We start from the raw sequence: 15,266 nt of genomic DNA, 5'->3' as shown, positions 1-15,266 counted from the left end.
CGGGAACAGGACATAATCATTTGTAAGACCACGAGCATAGTCGCAGGCACCGAAGAGTAAATTTGTATTCATTTATAATTTTTCTCTCACCATCTCACAGACTGTACTCTCGCTCCAACAGGTATTTACACAGCTGAGGAATTCAGCACTCTCACACATCTGGGAGAATAAAATTGGGTTTAGGCTCCATTTTCAAGATTAATGAAAGGGTTACCACATGGCTAATTTATCTGACCTGCAAACAGGCCTACCTGAGTGGATGCAGATTTCTGTGTTGTCGTTGTGTACAGGTGAGTGAGCGGAGTCTCCGTCGGCGGATGGCTGGCCACATCACACTTCTCGCTCCGTGCACTCTTCAAATGAAAAATATAATGTAATAAATTAACATAATTTATTTGGTGTATTTTTTGCATACATTATTTTATTTACTTAATTCTTTAAACGTAAACTCGCATCAGCCTTATATAGTTTATTTTTAAAGTGTATATGATCGTATGAAGGGGAACACTATCCAGATAAAGACTTTGAAAACAAAGTATTCTGAATTTATCGATATACAAGATTCATTACTCAGTCATTCATGTGGTCAAAAACACGGATAAGAAAATTCAAGCAGTAGGCCCATAGATATAATAATAATAATAATAATAATAATAAATCAAATGTATATAGCGCTTAATATGGTACTCTAAGACGCTTTACATATTGCCCTATCAAAACTATGTAAGACAGACTAGGAATAAAAGAAAAACAGAGGTTAAACATGAAGAATAAGGTGGGAGTTGGTGGGGAAGGCTAGTGTGAAAAGGTGTGTTTTGAGGGCAGATTTGAAAGAAGAGAGGGTTGGAGAGACTTTGATGTGGGAGGGGAGTGAATTCCAAAGGGTGGGGGCAGCAACTGAGAAGGCCCGATCACCCCAAGTCCGTCGCTCAGTCCGTGGAACTTGTAACAGGTTGGCAGAATTGGACCTGAGGAATCGGGAGGGGGCGTGGTGATGGAGGAGGTCGGCAAGGTAGGGGGGGGCTAGGCTGTTGAGGGCCTTGTAGGTGAGTACGATTTTGTAGTTGATTCTGTGTTTATATATATGTATTAACTTATCATTGTCAAGTGATCAAAGAAAACGGCTCGATAATTAACCCAACCATGGCTCACGTTTTGTAACTTTGGGCTCACTCACCGCTCAGGTAAGTTGTCCCGAGCCCAAAACTGGACAGCTTACCGTGACCCCGTTGCTTGACCTACTCAGCCGCTCGGTCAATTACAGTCTCGATTGCTTAGGCCTGTCATAAATTAAATCCGAACATGATCAATTAATATAGTATCTTTGATATCTGATATCTTGAACTTCAAAGCGATATTCAAAGATCACCTTGTTTTTTTAAGAAGGCTTTAATATAAAAATTGTATGAATTTAAAGGGGTTCACGTTTCCATACAACATTAGGCCTATATGGTGTATTCAAAGCATTACGGGCGCGATGTCCTTCAACACGGGACGCTCTCACGAGGCGAGCGATTCGCGCACAACTTGAAAGGAAACATGCAAAGCATTTATTTTAATTAAGAGAAAAGAAAAGCCTTTGCTCACCATATTCGTGCTGAGAACATTATCGCATCTTATCTCTTCTTGTCTCTCTCAGGGACAAGTGACGAATGTCTGAGTTTCGGTAACCACGGTTTAATAGAAATGTTCGATAATAGACGTTGCTATTATGTTTTAAATTGATAGTGTCAATTGGATGCCTTGTTATTCCAACGCTGTAGGGGGCACTCCAGAGTTAACATGGATACCAATGCCTCTACCTGCGCTCTTGTTTCACTCAGTTAAATCATCATTAATAAGTATCATTATATGGCAAACATATAAATTACATATTCTAATAGTGAGTTCAAAAAATAATAGGATACCCCCGATTCAAATGCATATTTTCTTAACATATTTTCTGACTCATGTTTATTTATTATTCTTATTTTCTAAATAGAGAAGACTATACATATACCTATCGCTAGATTATACAGATTTTAGTCAATTAGTCTTCAGCCTAATGTTACATTATACGTTTTACAATTTAATATTTATCCTAGCTCTGTAATTTCATTCATAACCTTGTTCTTCTCCTTCTCCCACAGTCTTATGCACAAGTGGGGGTCATGTTTTCCTCAGTCCTTGAGCAGGATGGTAACAACATGGGAGTTGGAGGTCTTGAGACTTCTCAACAGAATCCTATGAAAAATATGAAGTTTGAAAAATCCTAATTGTGAATATTTTGCAGGACAATCTGTCCAGTTGTCAATCGTCCATAGTGGACTATGCCATAAAGATGTTTGATGTTCTTGGATGAGGTCAAGTCATACAATGACTTTGATCCACATGTGCTCATGTAAATGTCAATGTCAGTCATCATCCTATAAACACAATAAGTATGTATATAGTCAAATCAGTGCCATAACTAGTGGTGGAGCCAGGTGGTGGGAGGGGAGGCGATGTGGGTTTGTCAGACCGGATTGGGAGGTACTGATACTGTGCTGAGCTGAAAACCTCTGGTGTTGTGGTGAGGAGAGGAGGTATTGAGATGTTTTCTGATTCGACTGCCTCTTCATACACATTCAACAGTGTTTCTTATCTAAATCTGCCCTGGTCCTAGATGCTGGATGTAGTTCAGACGTGCTGTTATGAGAACGCACCTTTTTGTAAGACAGATTCATACTTATTATGGCAAGAGATATTCTGTGGAGCTCAAATAATAAGTTACTCTCATTTTTGTACCATGCTGGAGACCAGATGACTCATGGGTTTGTAGCTTGTCCGTGGCTATCTCCTCAGTGTATGTGCAAACGTATATCAGAAGGCATCCCGGCCAACGAGTAGTAATACACAAGTGTGCTTCACATTGAAATAGCACATGATTCTTCTTGTTGTAATTCAACAGTGCATGGATGGCCACAGGGGGCAGCACCGTTGTGTGAAAGGATGCTACCTGATAGCTAATTGTTCAAACTGGATGTGCACTGCCTCTGCAAGACAATAGGGGGAATGGTTTAGCAGGATGATAGCATTTGGTGTCCGTTTTTGACTGACTCTAAAGACTTGCAGTCAAGTCTTTCATCTTTGAGGAGAACTTCAGGAAAAGGAGAAGTACTGGAAAATAACTGGATCGTAATTTTCCAATCATTTTGGTTGCAGGGGACTAATGCGGACCAAATTGGTCCAGTATTGAGTGCAAACCTTGCATCCATAATCCAGGAAACCCGGCTGCAATGTAATTAGTGTTTGTATTGTAGCCTACAATAGTGCCCCTCTATCAGTGCTTGTTACTGCCACTGACAGGCTCCGATTATATTCTAACATTTTGGAAAGGATCCGAAAAATAAATAACCCTTTCCGATTCCGGTTCTGTTTCAGATTTGCTCCTCTTTTATTGTACATTTTGGGTCAGAAACATTATACTGCTCCCTGGTGTAGACGTGAACTTGACATGGAAGTATGAATGGCCGCAGCTCTGCAAAGATCTGTGTTGTGTCGCATTGTGGATCTTTCGCAAACATTTTGTGCGTACAACTCTTTATCTTCAGCTTTGATGGGCAGGCAATGAACCATTGCTTTGAGGACAGAGTGGGAGGCACAGGTGAGGTGGTGTTAAGGGGAGGTAATGTTGTGCTGACCCAGGGAGCAATGCCTCGTGCTGCAGATGACTTTGTGTGCTGCTATTGATACATTAGTTAATGCCAAACCAGAACTTGTTGTCAAATAGTAGGCCTACAGTGAAATGGGGCACGTAAAGGACATACTAACCTACATTAGGCTTGGAGAAATACAGAAATACAACACACACATGCATGCACGCACACACTCATATGTTACTACCCTCACATTCAGTACCCTCACATTCACTACCCTCACATTTACTACCCTCACATTCACCACACTTACATCCAATACATGTGGAGCTGTATGTTATTCCCTTTGATATAAATATTATACCCTTTAATTAGCCTGAAAACTGTAAACATTGTTGTATCTTGTAGTGTAAAGGATTATTGAATATTTTGGAATAAATTAAATATTTGGGTGCACAATGTCAAGCTGGTTTTTAATGGTTTGTTGATCAAGTTATACTTAGTCCTGAAATGGTCTAAGTTTGAAGTGTTGGCAGGGAACAGTTGATGGTGAAGGTGGTCTAAGGGTCAACATACAGACATCTGACTGGGCCTAAGAGGAACCAGTCATACAGACATCTGACTGGGCCTAAGAGGAACCAGTCATACAGACATCTGACTGGGCCTAAGAGGGCCCATGGTTTCTCTTCAGTGTGTCCTTTGCTGTTCAATCTCTGTAAAGTGCCTAGTCACCAATGCCTCGGCTTGTGCAATCTAACACTCAGGCAGCCAACCAGGAGTTGTTATGGAGTCACCTCTTTCTAAGGCTACCAACAATAACAGTCTGAGAGCTGTACTCTCGGTTACGAAACACTTTATATTAATACTGTGTTTAACTACCATAGTAATGTATTACATGCTGCTCAGTTATTTGGGCATACAAAATCTAAGTCTCAAATATTAAAATATTACAACAACTACCTAGAATTCAAATATTTGAATCGTTTTTTTCTTTTCTTTTTCAATACTTATTTTTGGAAGATATTTTTTTAAGATCAAATAATTATACTTGAAAATCATTATAATTAAAAACAGAGTCGCGGGAGGATAAGAACAGCCACGACACTCTTCTGTCCATACATCCCCAGAGTATAGAGAGATGTCGAGCAAGGCGCAAACAAGCCAGACAGGCACTGCTGGAAAATAACCTCCGCTCAGATCACGGAATCCAAGCGTTCGTATGAAGTGCGTTCAACATCAGTGACGGCAATTAGCTGTCTCTACTAATGTATGCTACTGTTGCGGTCTGCGAGCAAGGTATCGGGAGGACGACCCGATAGGACCAGATGGAGTTGGTGAAATGAAAGGTATTTATCACCAGGAAGTTGTGAATGTATATTGACATTTAAAAGTCTAGACCCCGAATGTAAGACGACCCCACGCATTTCCAGGAAGAAAAAAAAAACATCTTATATTCGGTTCAGTACGGTCGACTAGAATTTAAATAAATCAATTTGAACATCTGTGTTCTCAAACAATAAAGTGTGCAAAGTCGATGGTTATTTATTTAGTGGTAGTTACCACATGACGAATCATTTGCAACATCTCATTATTATTGATCATCATTCCTAACTGGCAGAGCTGTGCGGTTTCCATTAAAGACACTACATCAAAAAGACGAATTCAACTGAGTTAGGCTTGCCTTCACCTTTATAATACAGATTTCGTTATTAATTTGGATTCGATTCCTATTTGTTCGTAAAAAAATTCGAAAAAAGTAAAACGGCAGGAATCTTGGTAAGAACAATTACAGCAGTAGGCCTATTCTTTTAATGAATTGACTAGAAACAGCTGCATTAGTTTACGTCCGAGTTCACGTTGCGAATAAACTTTTGTCATAGGTTTGGTTTCAGAAAAGTAACTCAAGTAATTATTCACACTAAAACAAGGGTGTTCTCTAAAAGGTAAGTTTGCTTGACATAGGTTGGCAAACACGCAGATATGGACATTAAGTAATGGGATGAAATCCAAGGTAAACAGTGGTTTGATGAACCTCACAAACTACACTAGGGAGTTGAATGAGGTCAAACTGGTTTGGGCCAATTCCAGAGTTGTCTCCATAGTCCTTAAAGTTGTTATTTTGACTTAATATTACTATTGTCCCCTTTTGACTATTCTAATATTATGTTGCTATTGTATACTTTGGAATTATGTTATGTGATAATCCGGACGATTATTATAATCTGAGTGTCCCTGTGAACCTGATTAAATTATACAAGAGAAAGATAACCAACCTTTGTTTGTTTGACAGCAGACTACTAACAAATGGACCATCGGTCGGAATATGTAAGTGAACATCTACATTGATTATCAATATTATAAAATATACATAAATATAAAAAACAGTTTAAGAGTGTTAGTGGTGATTATTTAATGATGAAAGGAAAAAATGTCTTATCAACGCATTTTGGAATCAAAATATTTTTTTTAATTGTTCTTCAATCATAAACGTTAAAAAAAAGTACAATGAATATGGGATTGGAGAGGACTATACACCCTCTTCACGGGAAGATCGGTGTAAGACAAACACAGGTGTAACACAAACACAGTTGTAACACATAACACTGATTAGTGATTACCATGGTAAGGGTATTGACAAAACCAGTGACGATAACGCACACACAGATATGGGGCCTTTTCAGAGAGCTGTCTAGCAGGGCTAAATCTGAAACCTCTGAAATATAATTCGGGAACTATGGGCAGGTGTTTTTATTTATGTGTCAAAGCACCTTGAAAGGCCAATGTGTGTCCTCGATACTAGTTTGGTCTACTATCTGTGCACTGGTACGTTAAGGGAGCAGACCTATAATTAGTGTTATGAGCGACAGCTGTGTCCGTCCTATGATGGCACCTCTGTGAAAAAGGTTTATAACTCAAGTTGTCCCACAGATGACGTGTAGGTCAATCCTCACATGTATCGAGGAGGAGGAGGAGGAGGAAGAGGAGGGTGATGATGATGATGAAGCCCGTGACATGGAAGAGGATGATGGGGACAGAGAGGAGACCCAAAAAGGAGGTGGAAAGGAGACAGTGGACCAAATGGGGGAAGAAGACGAAGAAGACGAAGAGGAAAGTGGCAGAGTGGAAGGAGGGGGAGAAGAAGATGAGGAAGACTCTGACTCTCCCTGTCTGACGCCAAGACCCTGGCGACTGCCTCGTGACTTCGACGTCGTCTTCCAAGAGACGCGCTATGTGGACAATGTCCAGAGTGAGTCTGGGTCAGAAGACAGCTCCCTCTGTACAGCCGAACCACAGCCCACCGCCTCTCCCCCCGAACCCTCTCCATCATCAGAACACACCCCTTCTTCAGAAAGTACCTCTCCACCCGAACACGGTCCTTCATCAGAACACACCTCTCCACCCGATCAGACCTCTTCATCACAACAAACCCCTCCATCAGGACACACCCCTTCTTCAGAAAGTACCTCTCCACCCGAACACGGTCCTTCATCGGAACACGCCTCTCCACCCGATCAGACCTCTTCATCCCAACACAGCCCTCCATTAGGCCACAGCTCTCCACCCGAACACACCTCTCCATCGGGATACACCAGTCCTTCAGAACACACCCCGCCTCCACCCACACACTCCTCTCCATCCGAACACACCCCATCATCAGAATACACCTCTGCATCAGACCACCCCCCTTCATCAGAACACACCCCCCCACCAGGACACAGCCTTTGGCCTCAACCGGGCAGACAGTGGAGCCATGGACTCCCAAACATGAAGGTATGCCTTTCCCCCAATTTTCCTTGACACCGTCTTTGTGCTGTCTGTGCTGAAATGCATCTGTTCTCTAGGTCTACTCCTGGGCAGAGAGAGCGTGGCGCCGGTCAAGAGCAGAGCAGCCAAAGAAAGGCACGAAGAGGAGGCGTTCATCTGATGTAGGCAACAGAAGTATCAGTAGTACCTGCTCAATACAGCATCATTCAATATAATGCTACACCAATGTGCGCTAACCCCATCCTCTCTCTTCCCCCCCCCTCTCCCTGCAAACCTTTTCAACTCTCCCAAGGAGGATTTTCCTGGCTGGTTGCTGGAGCTCATGTTTAGCATTGAGGAGTCGACAAAACATGTACTGTTCGTTGAATATGAACATGCAAAGGCATAACGGGTCGTTGCTTGTTTTCTGAACTTCTTTCAATGGTGTGATGATGTTGTTTATCGTGGGGCATTTTCACTGGGATGGTAGAGTTTTACTTTAAGCTCAATTTATTTTTGATATCTAACTTTATTTTGGCTGAAGTCCCACAGACAATCAAGTATTTTTTCTTGAAGAAAACAACAAAAAATGAAAGAAGCTATGATTTCTAAATAAAAGTCCTACAAATAAATGTGTTGCACATCAGAGTGTTTTTTGATTTTTTTTATGGTAGCTATTCCTGATTTGCCAAGTTAAAAGTTAGACCGACCTTTCTGAACTGACTATTCAAACATGACGACAACAGAGCCAGGCTCTTTTTAAGTCCTATGTAATACTACACCAAAGCAACAATCAATTACTACTGGCTGTCTTCACACAAACATGTTGTGATTGCGGTGCAGGAATCCATAATGTTTGTTGTAAGGCTCTGTTAAAGGGTCATGAGGCCGTTGTTTGTGCTGTCTGAACGATAAGGTGACCCTTCACCAAATAGACTGCAGTGGCCAATATGTTATTGGGTTTCTTCAGTCAACAACTTAATGATGTGACAAATTCTAGCCTGCATCGTCATTGCTCAACAGTCACCTGTATTAAAGGTCCCATGACATGCCACCAGGTGTGGGCTGATTAGCCGTTACAAGCCGTTTTGGAAATCTGTCCCTTATGACATCACAGGGGTGGCGTGTCCACCTAGATGTGTGCCGGATAGATCAGTCTACCAGCCTACCCAGTGGACTGTAGCAAACGTTGCTCATCTGTCCGTCCCTCATCTAGGTGGACACGCCCACCTGTGATGTCATAAGGGACAGATTTCCAAAACGGCTTGTAACGGCTAATGAGCCCACAACTGGTGGCATGTCAGGGAACCTTTAAACCTGGCTTAGCTCAGGAGGTCTTGTAACCGAAAGGTGGCTAGGTCGATCCCCTGCTCCTGCTAGCTGTGAGTGTGGAGGTGTCCCTGAGCAAGACACCTCACCCTAACTGCTCCCGACGAGCTGGCTGTCACCCTGCATGGTTGACTCTGCCGTCGATATGTGTATGAAACGTGTAAGTCGGTTTTTGACAAGTGTCTGTTAAATTCCCTGAATTTAAATGTAGAGTTAATCAGTTCTTGTGGCATTGCCCGCTTATCATGAAACTTATGTAATTCTTATAAACATATATATTCATGATTTGGTACTGAATGTTACATTGTTCACATAACATGCCATCATGGGGTGATGTTTTGGATGTTGTCCAGTGCATAACTTCACCAGGGGGGGGTTGTTTTGAGGTACATCCCTCAATGTTCCAGAGTCAATATTGACCGCGGCCATTGTGAAACGGGAATCTACGCACTTCAAGCAAGACCGTCCGCCCCAGCCACACGGGTTGTTCGAAAACATTTTACATAGGCTCAACCACCGGGTCAAAGATTAACTCGTGCGGGGGCTGGAGGGGTGTATAAATACGGCCGGTTAAGGGAAATCAATTTCAGAAGAAAAACACCATCCCCAACGCACCAGCACTAGGTTGAAGCTCAGCGAGGAACAAAAAGGGCCAGAGCTACACCAGACCAAAGAGAAACTCAAGAGAATACGTCGCTGAAGCCGGGAGATGTCTGGAATACACAGGAGGTTGACAGTGGTGGTGGTGACGGTGGTGGTGGTGAGTGTGGGGGTCTTGGGGGGGCTGGCGAGCTGCTCCCCGGTGGCGGGGCCCATCGAACCCATCCGCTGCTCCGCCTGCACCCCGGAGAAGCTCAGCCAGTGCCCCGCCGTCGCCCCGGACTGCGGGCAGATGCTGCGGGAGCCCGGCTGCGGCTGCTGCATGGCCTGTGCCCTGGAGACGGGCTCGTCCTGCGGGGTCCACACGGCCCACTGCGGCCTGGGCCTCCGCTGCACCGCCGGGCCCGGGGAGGCCAGGCCGCTCCACGCCCTCATCAGGGGACAGGGCGTCTGCACCCAGGAGCCCGGGACAGGTGAGACCCATCCGACTCAGACACACTCTCTCTCTGCTCTCTCTCTCTCTCCCTCTCTCTCTCTCTCTCTCTCTCTCTCTCTCTCTCTCTCTGTCTCTCTCTCTGACTCGCTCTCTGACTCTCGCTCCCTCATCTTTCTCTCTCTTTCTCTCCCTAATCTCTCTCTCCCTAATCTCTCTCTCTCTCCCTCATTTCACTCTCTCTCTCCCTCATCTCTCTCTCTCTCTCCCTCATCTCTCCCTCTCCCTCATCTCTCTCTCTCTCTCTCTCTCTCACTCTCATCCCCCCCCCTCTCTCTCTCTCTCCCCCCCCCCCCCCCCTCTCTCTCTCTTATGGGGAAGCTCTTCTCTGTGGTGCTGTTGGTGGGATTCAACAACATTTTCACGGTTGTTTTTTGTGTCAATGATTCGTTTGCTGAATCAATATCTCGTTTAAGTGAACCTAGTGCACCAGTAAACCTAGAGTGGTTTAAGTAGTAAACCACTAATAGTAAAGTAAGTAAACGACACATTTTTGGGTTCTATTTTTGTCAGTACATTTTTATTTATTTTCATATTGATTTGTAAGAAAATGACTGTGATGATTGTGTATTAATCTGAGCTGTGCCCCCTTCCCCTGCAGAGGAGGTGGGCGGCCTCCCGGACCACGGCTCCCTGCACTATCTGTTAGGGTTCAACGGCCCCCTGGAGCCCAGGGACGCAGTGGAGGCCCAGGAGACAATCAAAGCCAAGGTCAACTCCATCCTGAAGAAACTGGTGCAGCAGGTGGGACAGTTGGTAGTATTAGTAGTATTAATACTTTATCACAAAGAAAGCTTTAGAAATTGTTCGAGAGGCTGATGACATTTTTCATTTGATTCTTTATTAAACGCCAAAGCCGTACCTCAAATCAAACATACAAAACAAACAACGGAAACAAACAATAAAGACATAAAATAAATGAATTAGCTTTGTGTGAATAAGGGGAGAACGACAATGCGGGACCAGAATCAGCCATGAATCAACCTAATGCAGACTTAATAAACGACCACATTGTGCATCCATTGTCTGTTCTAACGGTTCACTTTTGCTGTGCAGGGTCCTTGTCACACTGAACTGCACGACGCGCTGGATGGCATCGCGAGCTCCCAGCAGGCACTAGGAGACAAGTTCACAACATTCTACCTCCCCAACTGTGACAAGTACGGCTACTACAAAGCCAAGCAGGTAAGCAACGTACCACGAAGCCCCTTCAGTCTCATGTTCCTATTCTGCTTGCGTCGCCTCTTCCTAATGACCTGTGTCATTGACCCTCCCTCTCTCTCGGTTCGCCCCGCCCCCTTCTTCAGTGTGAGTCCTCCTTGAATGATCCTCCGGCTCGCTGCTGGTGCGTCTCTTCCTGGAATGGGAAGAGGATTCCGGGATCAAATGACCTGCCCACGGACTCGGAGTGCAATCAGGAACTTACACACTGAGAGCATGGACATGGAAATACAAACGGTGTGCGTGCAAACACACAAGCACACACGCACACACAAACATGCAAGCGCTCACATGCACACACACAAATACACAGACAAACACAAACAAACAAATAGGTTATATATATTTATACTGTGGTTAACGTATGAACCTGAGCTTCAGGTAAATAGAGATGCGCCATTGATACATTACAACGTACAAACAAACATATTAAATAAGTTATATAGCCGCAAAGACACCCACATTCACATAAAATGATTTTATGTGAATTCAGGAGAAAACAAATCATTTTAATTTATTGACCTAATGTATATATCGAGTCTTATTTATTCTAAATTTGTCAACACGCACTCTCGGGACCCTGCTTGTAATTTTTAGACTTTTTAATATGTTTGCCTACTTTTTTTTTTGTAAATAGGGCAGCACTGTATACATTTGAGTCAGCTAAATAACTCCATGGCTACAGACCACAGGTCTGCAGCACTTCCAGGCCTGTTTCAGAGGCTTCACAATCTTGAAGCCATGTGTGTTTTAATTTTTTTCATTCGCTCATTCATTCATTCATTCAAACACGGGGCTGTGCACTGCCACCACACAACGACTCATTCATCCAACATGTTGACAGTGTTGGAATGTATCTCCATTGACATTTCCTCAACGGTATTGGAACGGGGGTGGAGGGGTAGGGTGGGTGGGTGGGAGGGGGGGGGGGGGGGGGGGGGGGTGTGTGGATTGGTCAGGGGGTGGGCGATACTTAAAGCACCGCAAGTATGCGTGTGGTGACCAAACGCAAACATATCAGCACTCACTCAGGCCGCCGCGAGGTCTCTGCGATGACGGCTCTCTGCTGGCCTGGGTTGTCTACCTCAGCTCGCTGTTCGCTGGTTCCTCTGGATCCGCCAGGCTAGGGACGGATCATCTCATGTTATTTTGCTCAGGAGTTGTACATAAAAGAGACGTTTATATTTGTCTGTATTTATTCAAACGGTTCAGTTGTTCTTTGGTGTGTTATCGTATGAAACTCAAGCCAGAACCGTGGCCCCTTTATTGTTTTGTTCATGTGTATATATTTTGGATGTTGTGCATTTGTAGATATGCAATGTGCTTCAAATAAATGTAGCTGGTCACAAATGATGTTGTCTCATTGCCTCTTTCTCACAGAACAGAAGACATGGCACATGCTTCAGTTTACACTGCCTTTATTAATTAAAAATAGACGTCTGAGGGTTGCAATGTACATGCACACATCGTATTAACCTGAAAGGCAATTGGCATATGTTATCACATGAAAAATCAAAACAAGAAGTTGCTGTAGCCTTTAGCACAACAGCCTAGCTTATTAAAAAACTGGAGAAGTCTCCAATGTACATCGTATTGTTCATAGGCAATAGCTCCTTGGTTTATTATTGGAATTTCTTCCTCGCAAACAAACCCCTCCTCCAAAGCTTATCGTAAGTGTCAAACAAACAAATGAACGACGGCATAGGTAAGTCACCTGTGTACAATAGGAATGCAGGGTATAGCTTACTAGGAATGGGCTGTGTACCAACCTAGGGGCCTTGAGTCACACAAGCACAGAAATGCTTCTTCTCGAAAACATATTGCACACATAACACAAAAGATACAAATACATGTTTACGCCAGCCTTGCCAGCAATCAGAATCACAGAGACACAACTACACATTAACTTTCTTTAAACCAACTAGAACAAACCAAAAAACACTCAAAGTCACAAGCACATGATTAAACAGCCCAAGCGTGCACACACAATTAGTGGCACCTAATTGTGCGAAAAACAAAACAAAGGCCCATTGTCAATGCTAAGGACACATTTAAAAGTGAATGTGAAGACCTCAATATTTGTAATGAAAAAACCACAAACACTTAAACGGTGACTTCGTTCTGTCAGGGCGATGGCCAGCCTTGGTCTGGCCCATCAAACGAGCCACTGCTTCAGGAGACTACAGAAAAACCCTTTCTTTGTAATCTAGTCCCCATTCTGCCTTGTTGGTCCACTGTGCAAACAATTACCAGTAGCCATCCGTATATTGTCCAAGCGCTCTCTCTCTCTCTCGATCTCTCCCTCTCTCTCTCTACAGTCCTCCCCCTTCCCTGCGACTCTCGAGACCTACTGGCTCTCTGAGTTAAAGTCCTGGGCATCTCCCTTCTCCTTGCCATCGAAACCTGGCAGGGGATGGCCATACTTGTCTACGCACCAACAGAAGCCTCGCTTACGGCCCTTGGACGGACGACACTGCAGGAGAGAGAGGGAGAGAGAGAGATAGAGAGCGAGTGAGAGGGAAGGAAAGACAGGGGGATGGGGTGAGCCCAAGTGATGTGTGAAATATGTGCGGGGGTTGGAGGAGAGGCGGGTGGTGAGGGTGGTGACGGTCGGGGGGGTGGTCAATTTATAAACCCAGTTAAATATTGTGCATAATGGGCAGCAGGCCGGTCTGAGGTCAGGGAGGGCAACAGAAATAGTTAAGAGGCATTAATGGGTCAGCTTGTGCAACGTTGAGTGAGACCGGCCCGTCCAGTTGGGCTGTGGTATTTTTAAACGCATGCACGCACGCACGCACGCACGCACACACGCAAGCACACACGCACACACACACAGACATTTACAGTACGGAGACCTTCAAGGTAAACACAGAGAGAGACCTGGTTAAAAGATTTGCTTCCAGTCCCCCGTTTCTCGGTGAACAACTCACTGCGCGAGCCCGGCGGATCTATTTCCAGAAGCTGGTGGCCAGCGCAAATCATCTGTTGCTGATTATACCCCACAGCTCTAAATGATGGGTACTACAAATGACTTGCAGAGTCTGTACGGAGCTGCCCCAGGGCTGTTATTTTACTGCCAATTTGACTAAAGGTCAACGTAAAACTCTAGTAAAACATTCAGCCATTCATTTGAAGGGCCCGAGCGATGCCGGGGAGACGCCGCCACTACCGCCGCCACCGCGGCAGACGAGCGCACCGACCAATCCCGATGGTGGATCAGGGAGCGGGGGGGGGGGGGGGGGGGGGGGTTGGCGGTCCGAGCCTATTCGGTTATGTGTTGTTACACAGTGTCCTTCACGGGCTGATCTGTTGCAGTGAATCTCTCACTCTCTCTCTCTCTCTCTCTCTCTCTCTCTCTCTCCTCTCTCTCCTCTCTCTCTCTCTCTCTCTCTCTCTCTCTCTCTCTCTCTCTCTCTCTCTCTCTCTCTCTGACAGTCATGTTTGTTAGCAATGCATTCTGTGGAATTGTTCATCGGGTTTTCTGCTGTACAGAGCGCTACACTCTGACAAGTTGCCTCAAGGCTACACTAAACTCCGGCGCACATGTTCAAGGTGTGCAAAAAACAAAAACAAAAACTTTGCTTTGTCTTACGTCCATTCCACACAAACAGACACACACAGACATCAGATCGTGGCGCCGCCTGCATCACAGAGGTGCCATAAGGACACCACCAGAACATTCCGGACCTCGGGGGGAGGGACGGGGGGACGGACCGTGTCCAGCTTCCATCAGGCGGGAAGCCGTTAGGCGGCAAAAAAAGAAAAAAAAGCATCATCATTATTTTTGAAAAAATGTTCCCGGTTCTCGGCGATGGCGTTTCAAGGAGGAACTCTTAAGTGGCCCCATATGAATGCGTCAGAACCACTCAGTTATTACATACTGGGCTGGACCGCTGCTCCGGTACTTGGGGGGGTGGTGGGGGTGGTGGAGAGGGTGGAGGGGAGGGTGGAGGGGAGGGGGGGGGTGGAGACACCCGCCGGGCTATTTCGGTGCCCGCGTCTCAAAAGTCCGGCAATTATGGGGCGAGCGCGTCGGCCACCTTGACGTCTGTCTCCCTGGGAGGGTTCCCGTTTTTTTTTTTTTTAACTGGACGTTGTTCCAGAAGCTTCCACCACCCTCGCCTTGGGGTCTGTGCTGCAGCACGGCTCTCCAGGGCTCCTCCTCCTTCCCCTCTCGCACGGAGCCAGGAGGCTGGGGTCTACCTCACTTGGGCAGCGGTGGGGCTATGACGATGAGGCTGTAAGGACTACCAACAGGCTAC

At 45.0% G+C, this 15,266-nt stretch overlaps 3 protein-coding genes across 8 annotated transcripts in view; 2 read left to right on the top strand and 1 right to left on the bottom strand.

The window, feature by feature from the left end:
- The first annotated feature begins 4,735 nt into the window (after positions 1-4,735).
- On the top strand, positions 4,736-8,006 carry LOC130387462 (uncharacterized). 5 transcript variants are annotated; one of them, XM_056596557.1, is made up of 5 exons: positions 4,736-4,963; positions 5,911-5,942; positions 6,546-7,388; positions 7,460-7,543; positions 7,675-8,006. In XM_056596557.1, the coding sequence occupies exons 2-5, from the start codon at positions 5,922-5,924 to the stop codon at positions 7,768-7,770; spliced, it is 1,044 nt and encodes a 347-aa protein (XP_056452532.1). In that variant the 5' UTR covers positions 4,736-4,963; positions 5,911-5,921; the 3' UTR covers positions 7,771-8,006. The 5 variants fall into 5 exon arrangements, with proteins under 5 accessions (XP_056452532.1, XP_056452530.1, XP_056452531.1 ...); XM_056596555.1 differs by having other exon boundaries at positions 5,908-5,942; positions 7,675-8,000; XM_056596556.1 differs by lacking the exon at positions 4,736-4,963 and adding an exon at positions 5,433-5,560 and having other exon boundaries at positions 5,908-5,942; positions 7,675-8,000.
- Positions 8,007-9,266: 1,260 nt separating this feature from the next.
- On the top strand, positions 9,267-11,899 carry LOC130387468 (insulin-like growth factor-binding protein 1). The gene is made up of 4 exons (XM_056596567.1): positions 9,267-9,763; positions 10,385-10,527; positions 10,840-10,968; positions 11,091-11,899. The coding sequence occupies exons 1-4, from the start codon at positions 9,400-9,402 to the stop codon at positions 11,214-11,216; spliced, it is 762 nt and encodes a 253-aa protein (XP_056452542.1). The 5' UTR covers positions 9,267-9,399; the 3' UTR covers positions 11,217-11,899.
- The window catches only part of igfbp3 (insulin-like growth factor binding protein 3), a 9,483-nt gene continuing 4,501 nt past the window's right edge, over positions 10,285-15,266 (bottom strand). Inside the window, exons 4-5 of one of the 2 annotated variants that reach the window (XM_056596563.1) lie at positions 12,033-12,127; positions 10,285-11,140 (exon numbers count right to left, since the gene is read on the bottom strand). In XM_056596563.1, coding sequence (XP_056452538.1) covers positions 11,032-11,140; positions 12,033-12,127 — 204 coding nt within the window. In that variant the 3' untranslated portion in view covers positions 10,285-11,031. Of the gene's footprint in view, positions 11,141-12,032; positions 13,478-15,266 lie in introns of those variants that run through there. The other variant, XM_056596565.1, reaches the window with a different exon arrangement.

This window comes from Gadus chalcogrammus, chromosome 8, assembly GCF_026213295.1.
Source record: "Gadus chalcogrammus isolate NIFS_2021 chromosome 8, NIFS_Gcha_1.0, whole genome shotgun sequence".
Classification (NCBI taxonomy): Eukaryota; Metazoa; Chordata; class Actinopteri; order Gadiformes; family Gadidae; genus Gadus; species Gadus chalcogrammus.
The sequence above is the reverse complement of the archived record's forward strand: the minus strand, read 5'-3'. Positions and strand labels throughout refer to the sequence as shown.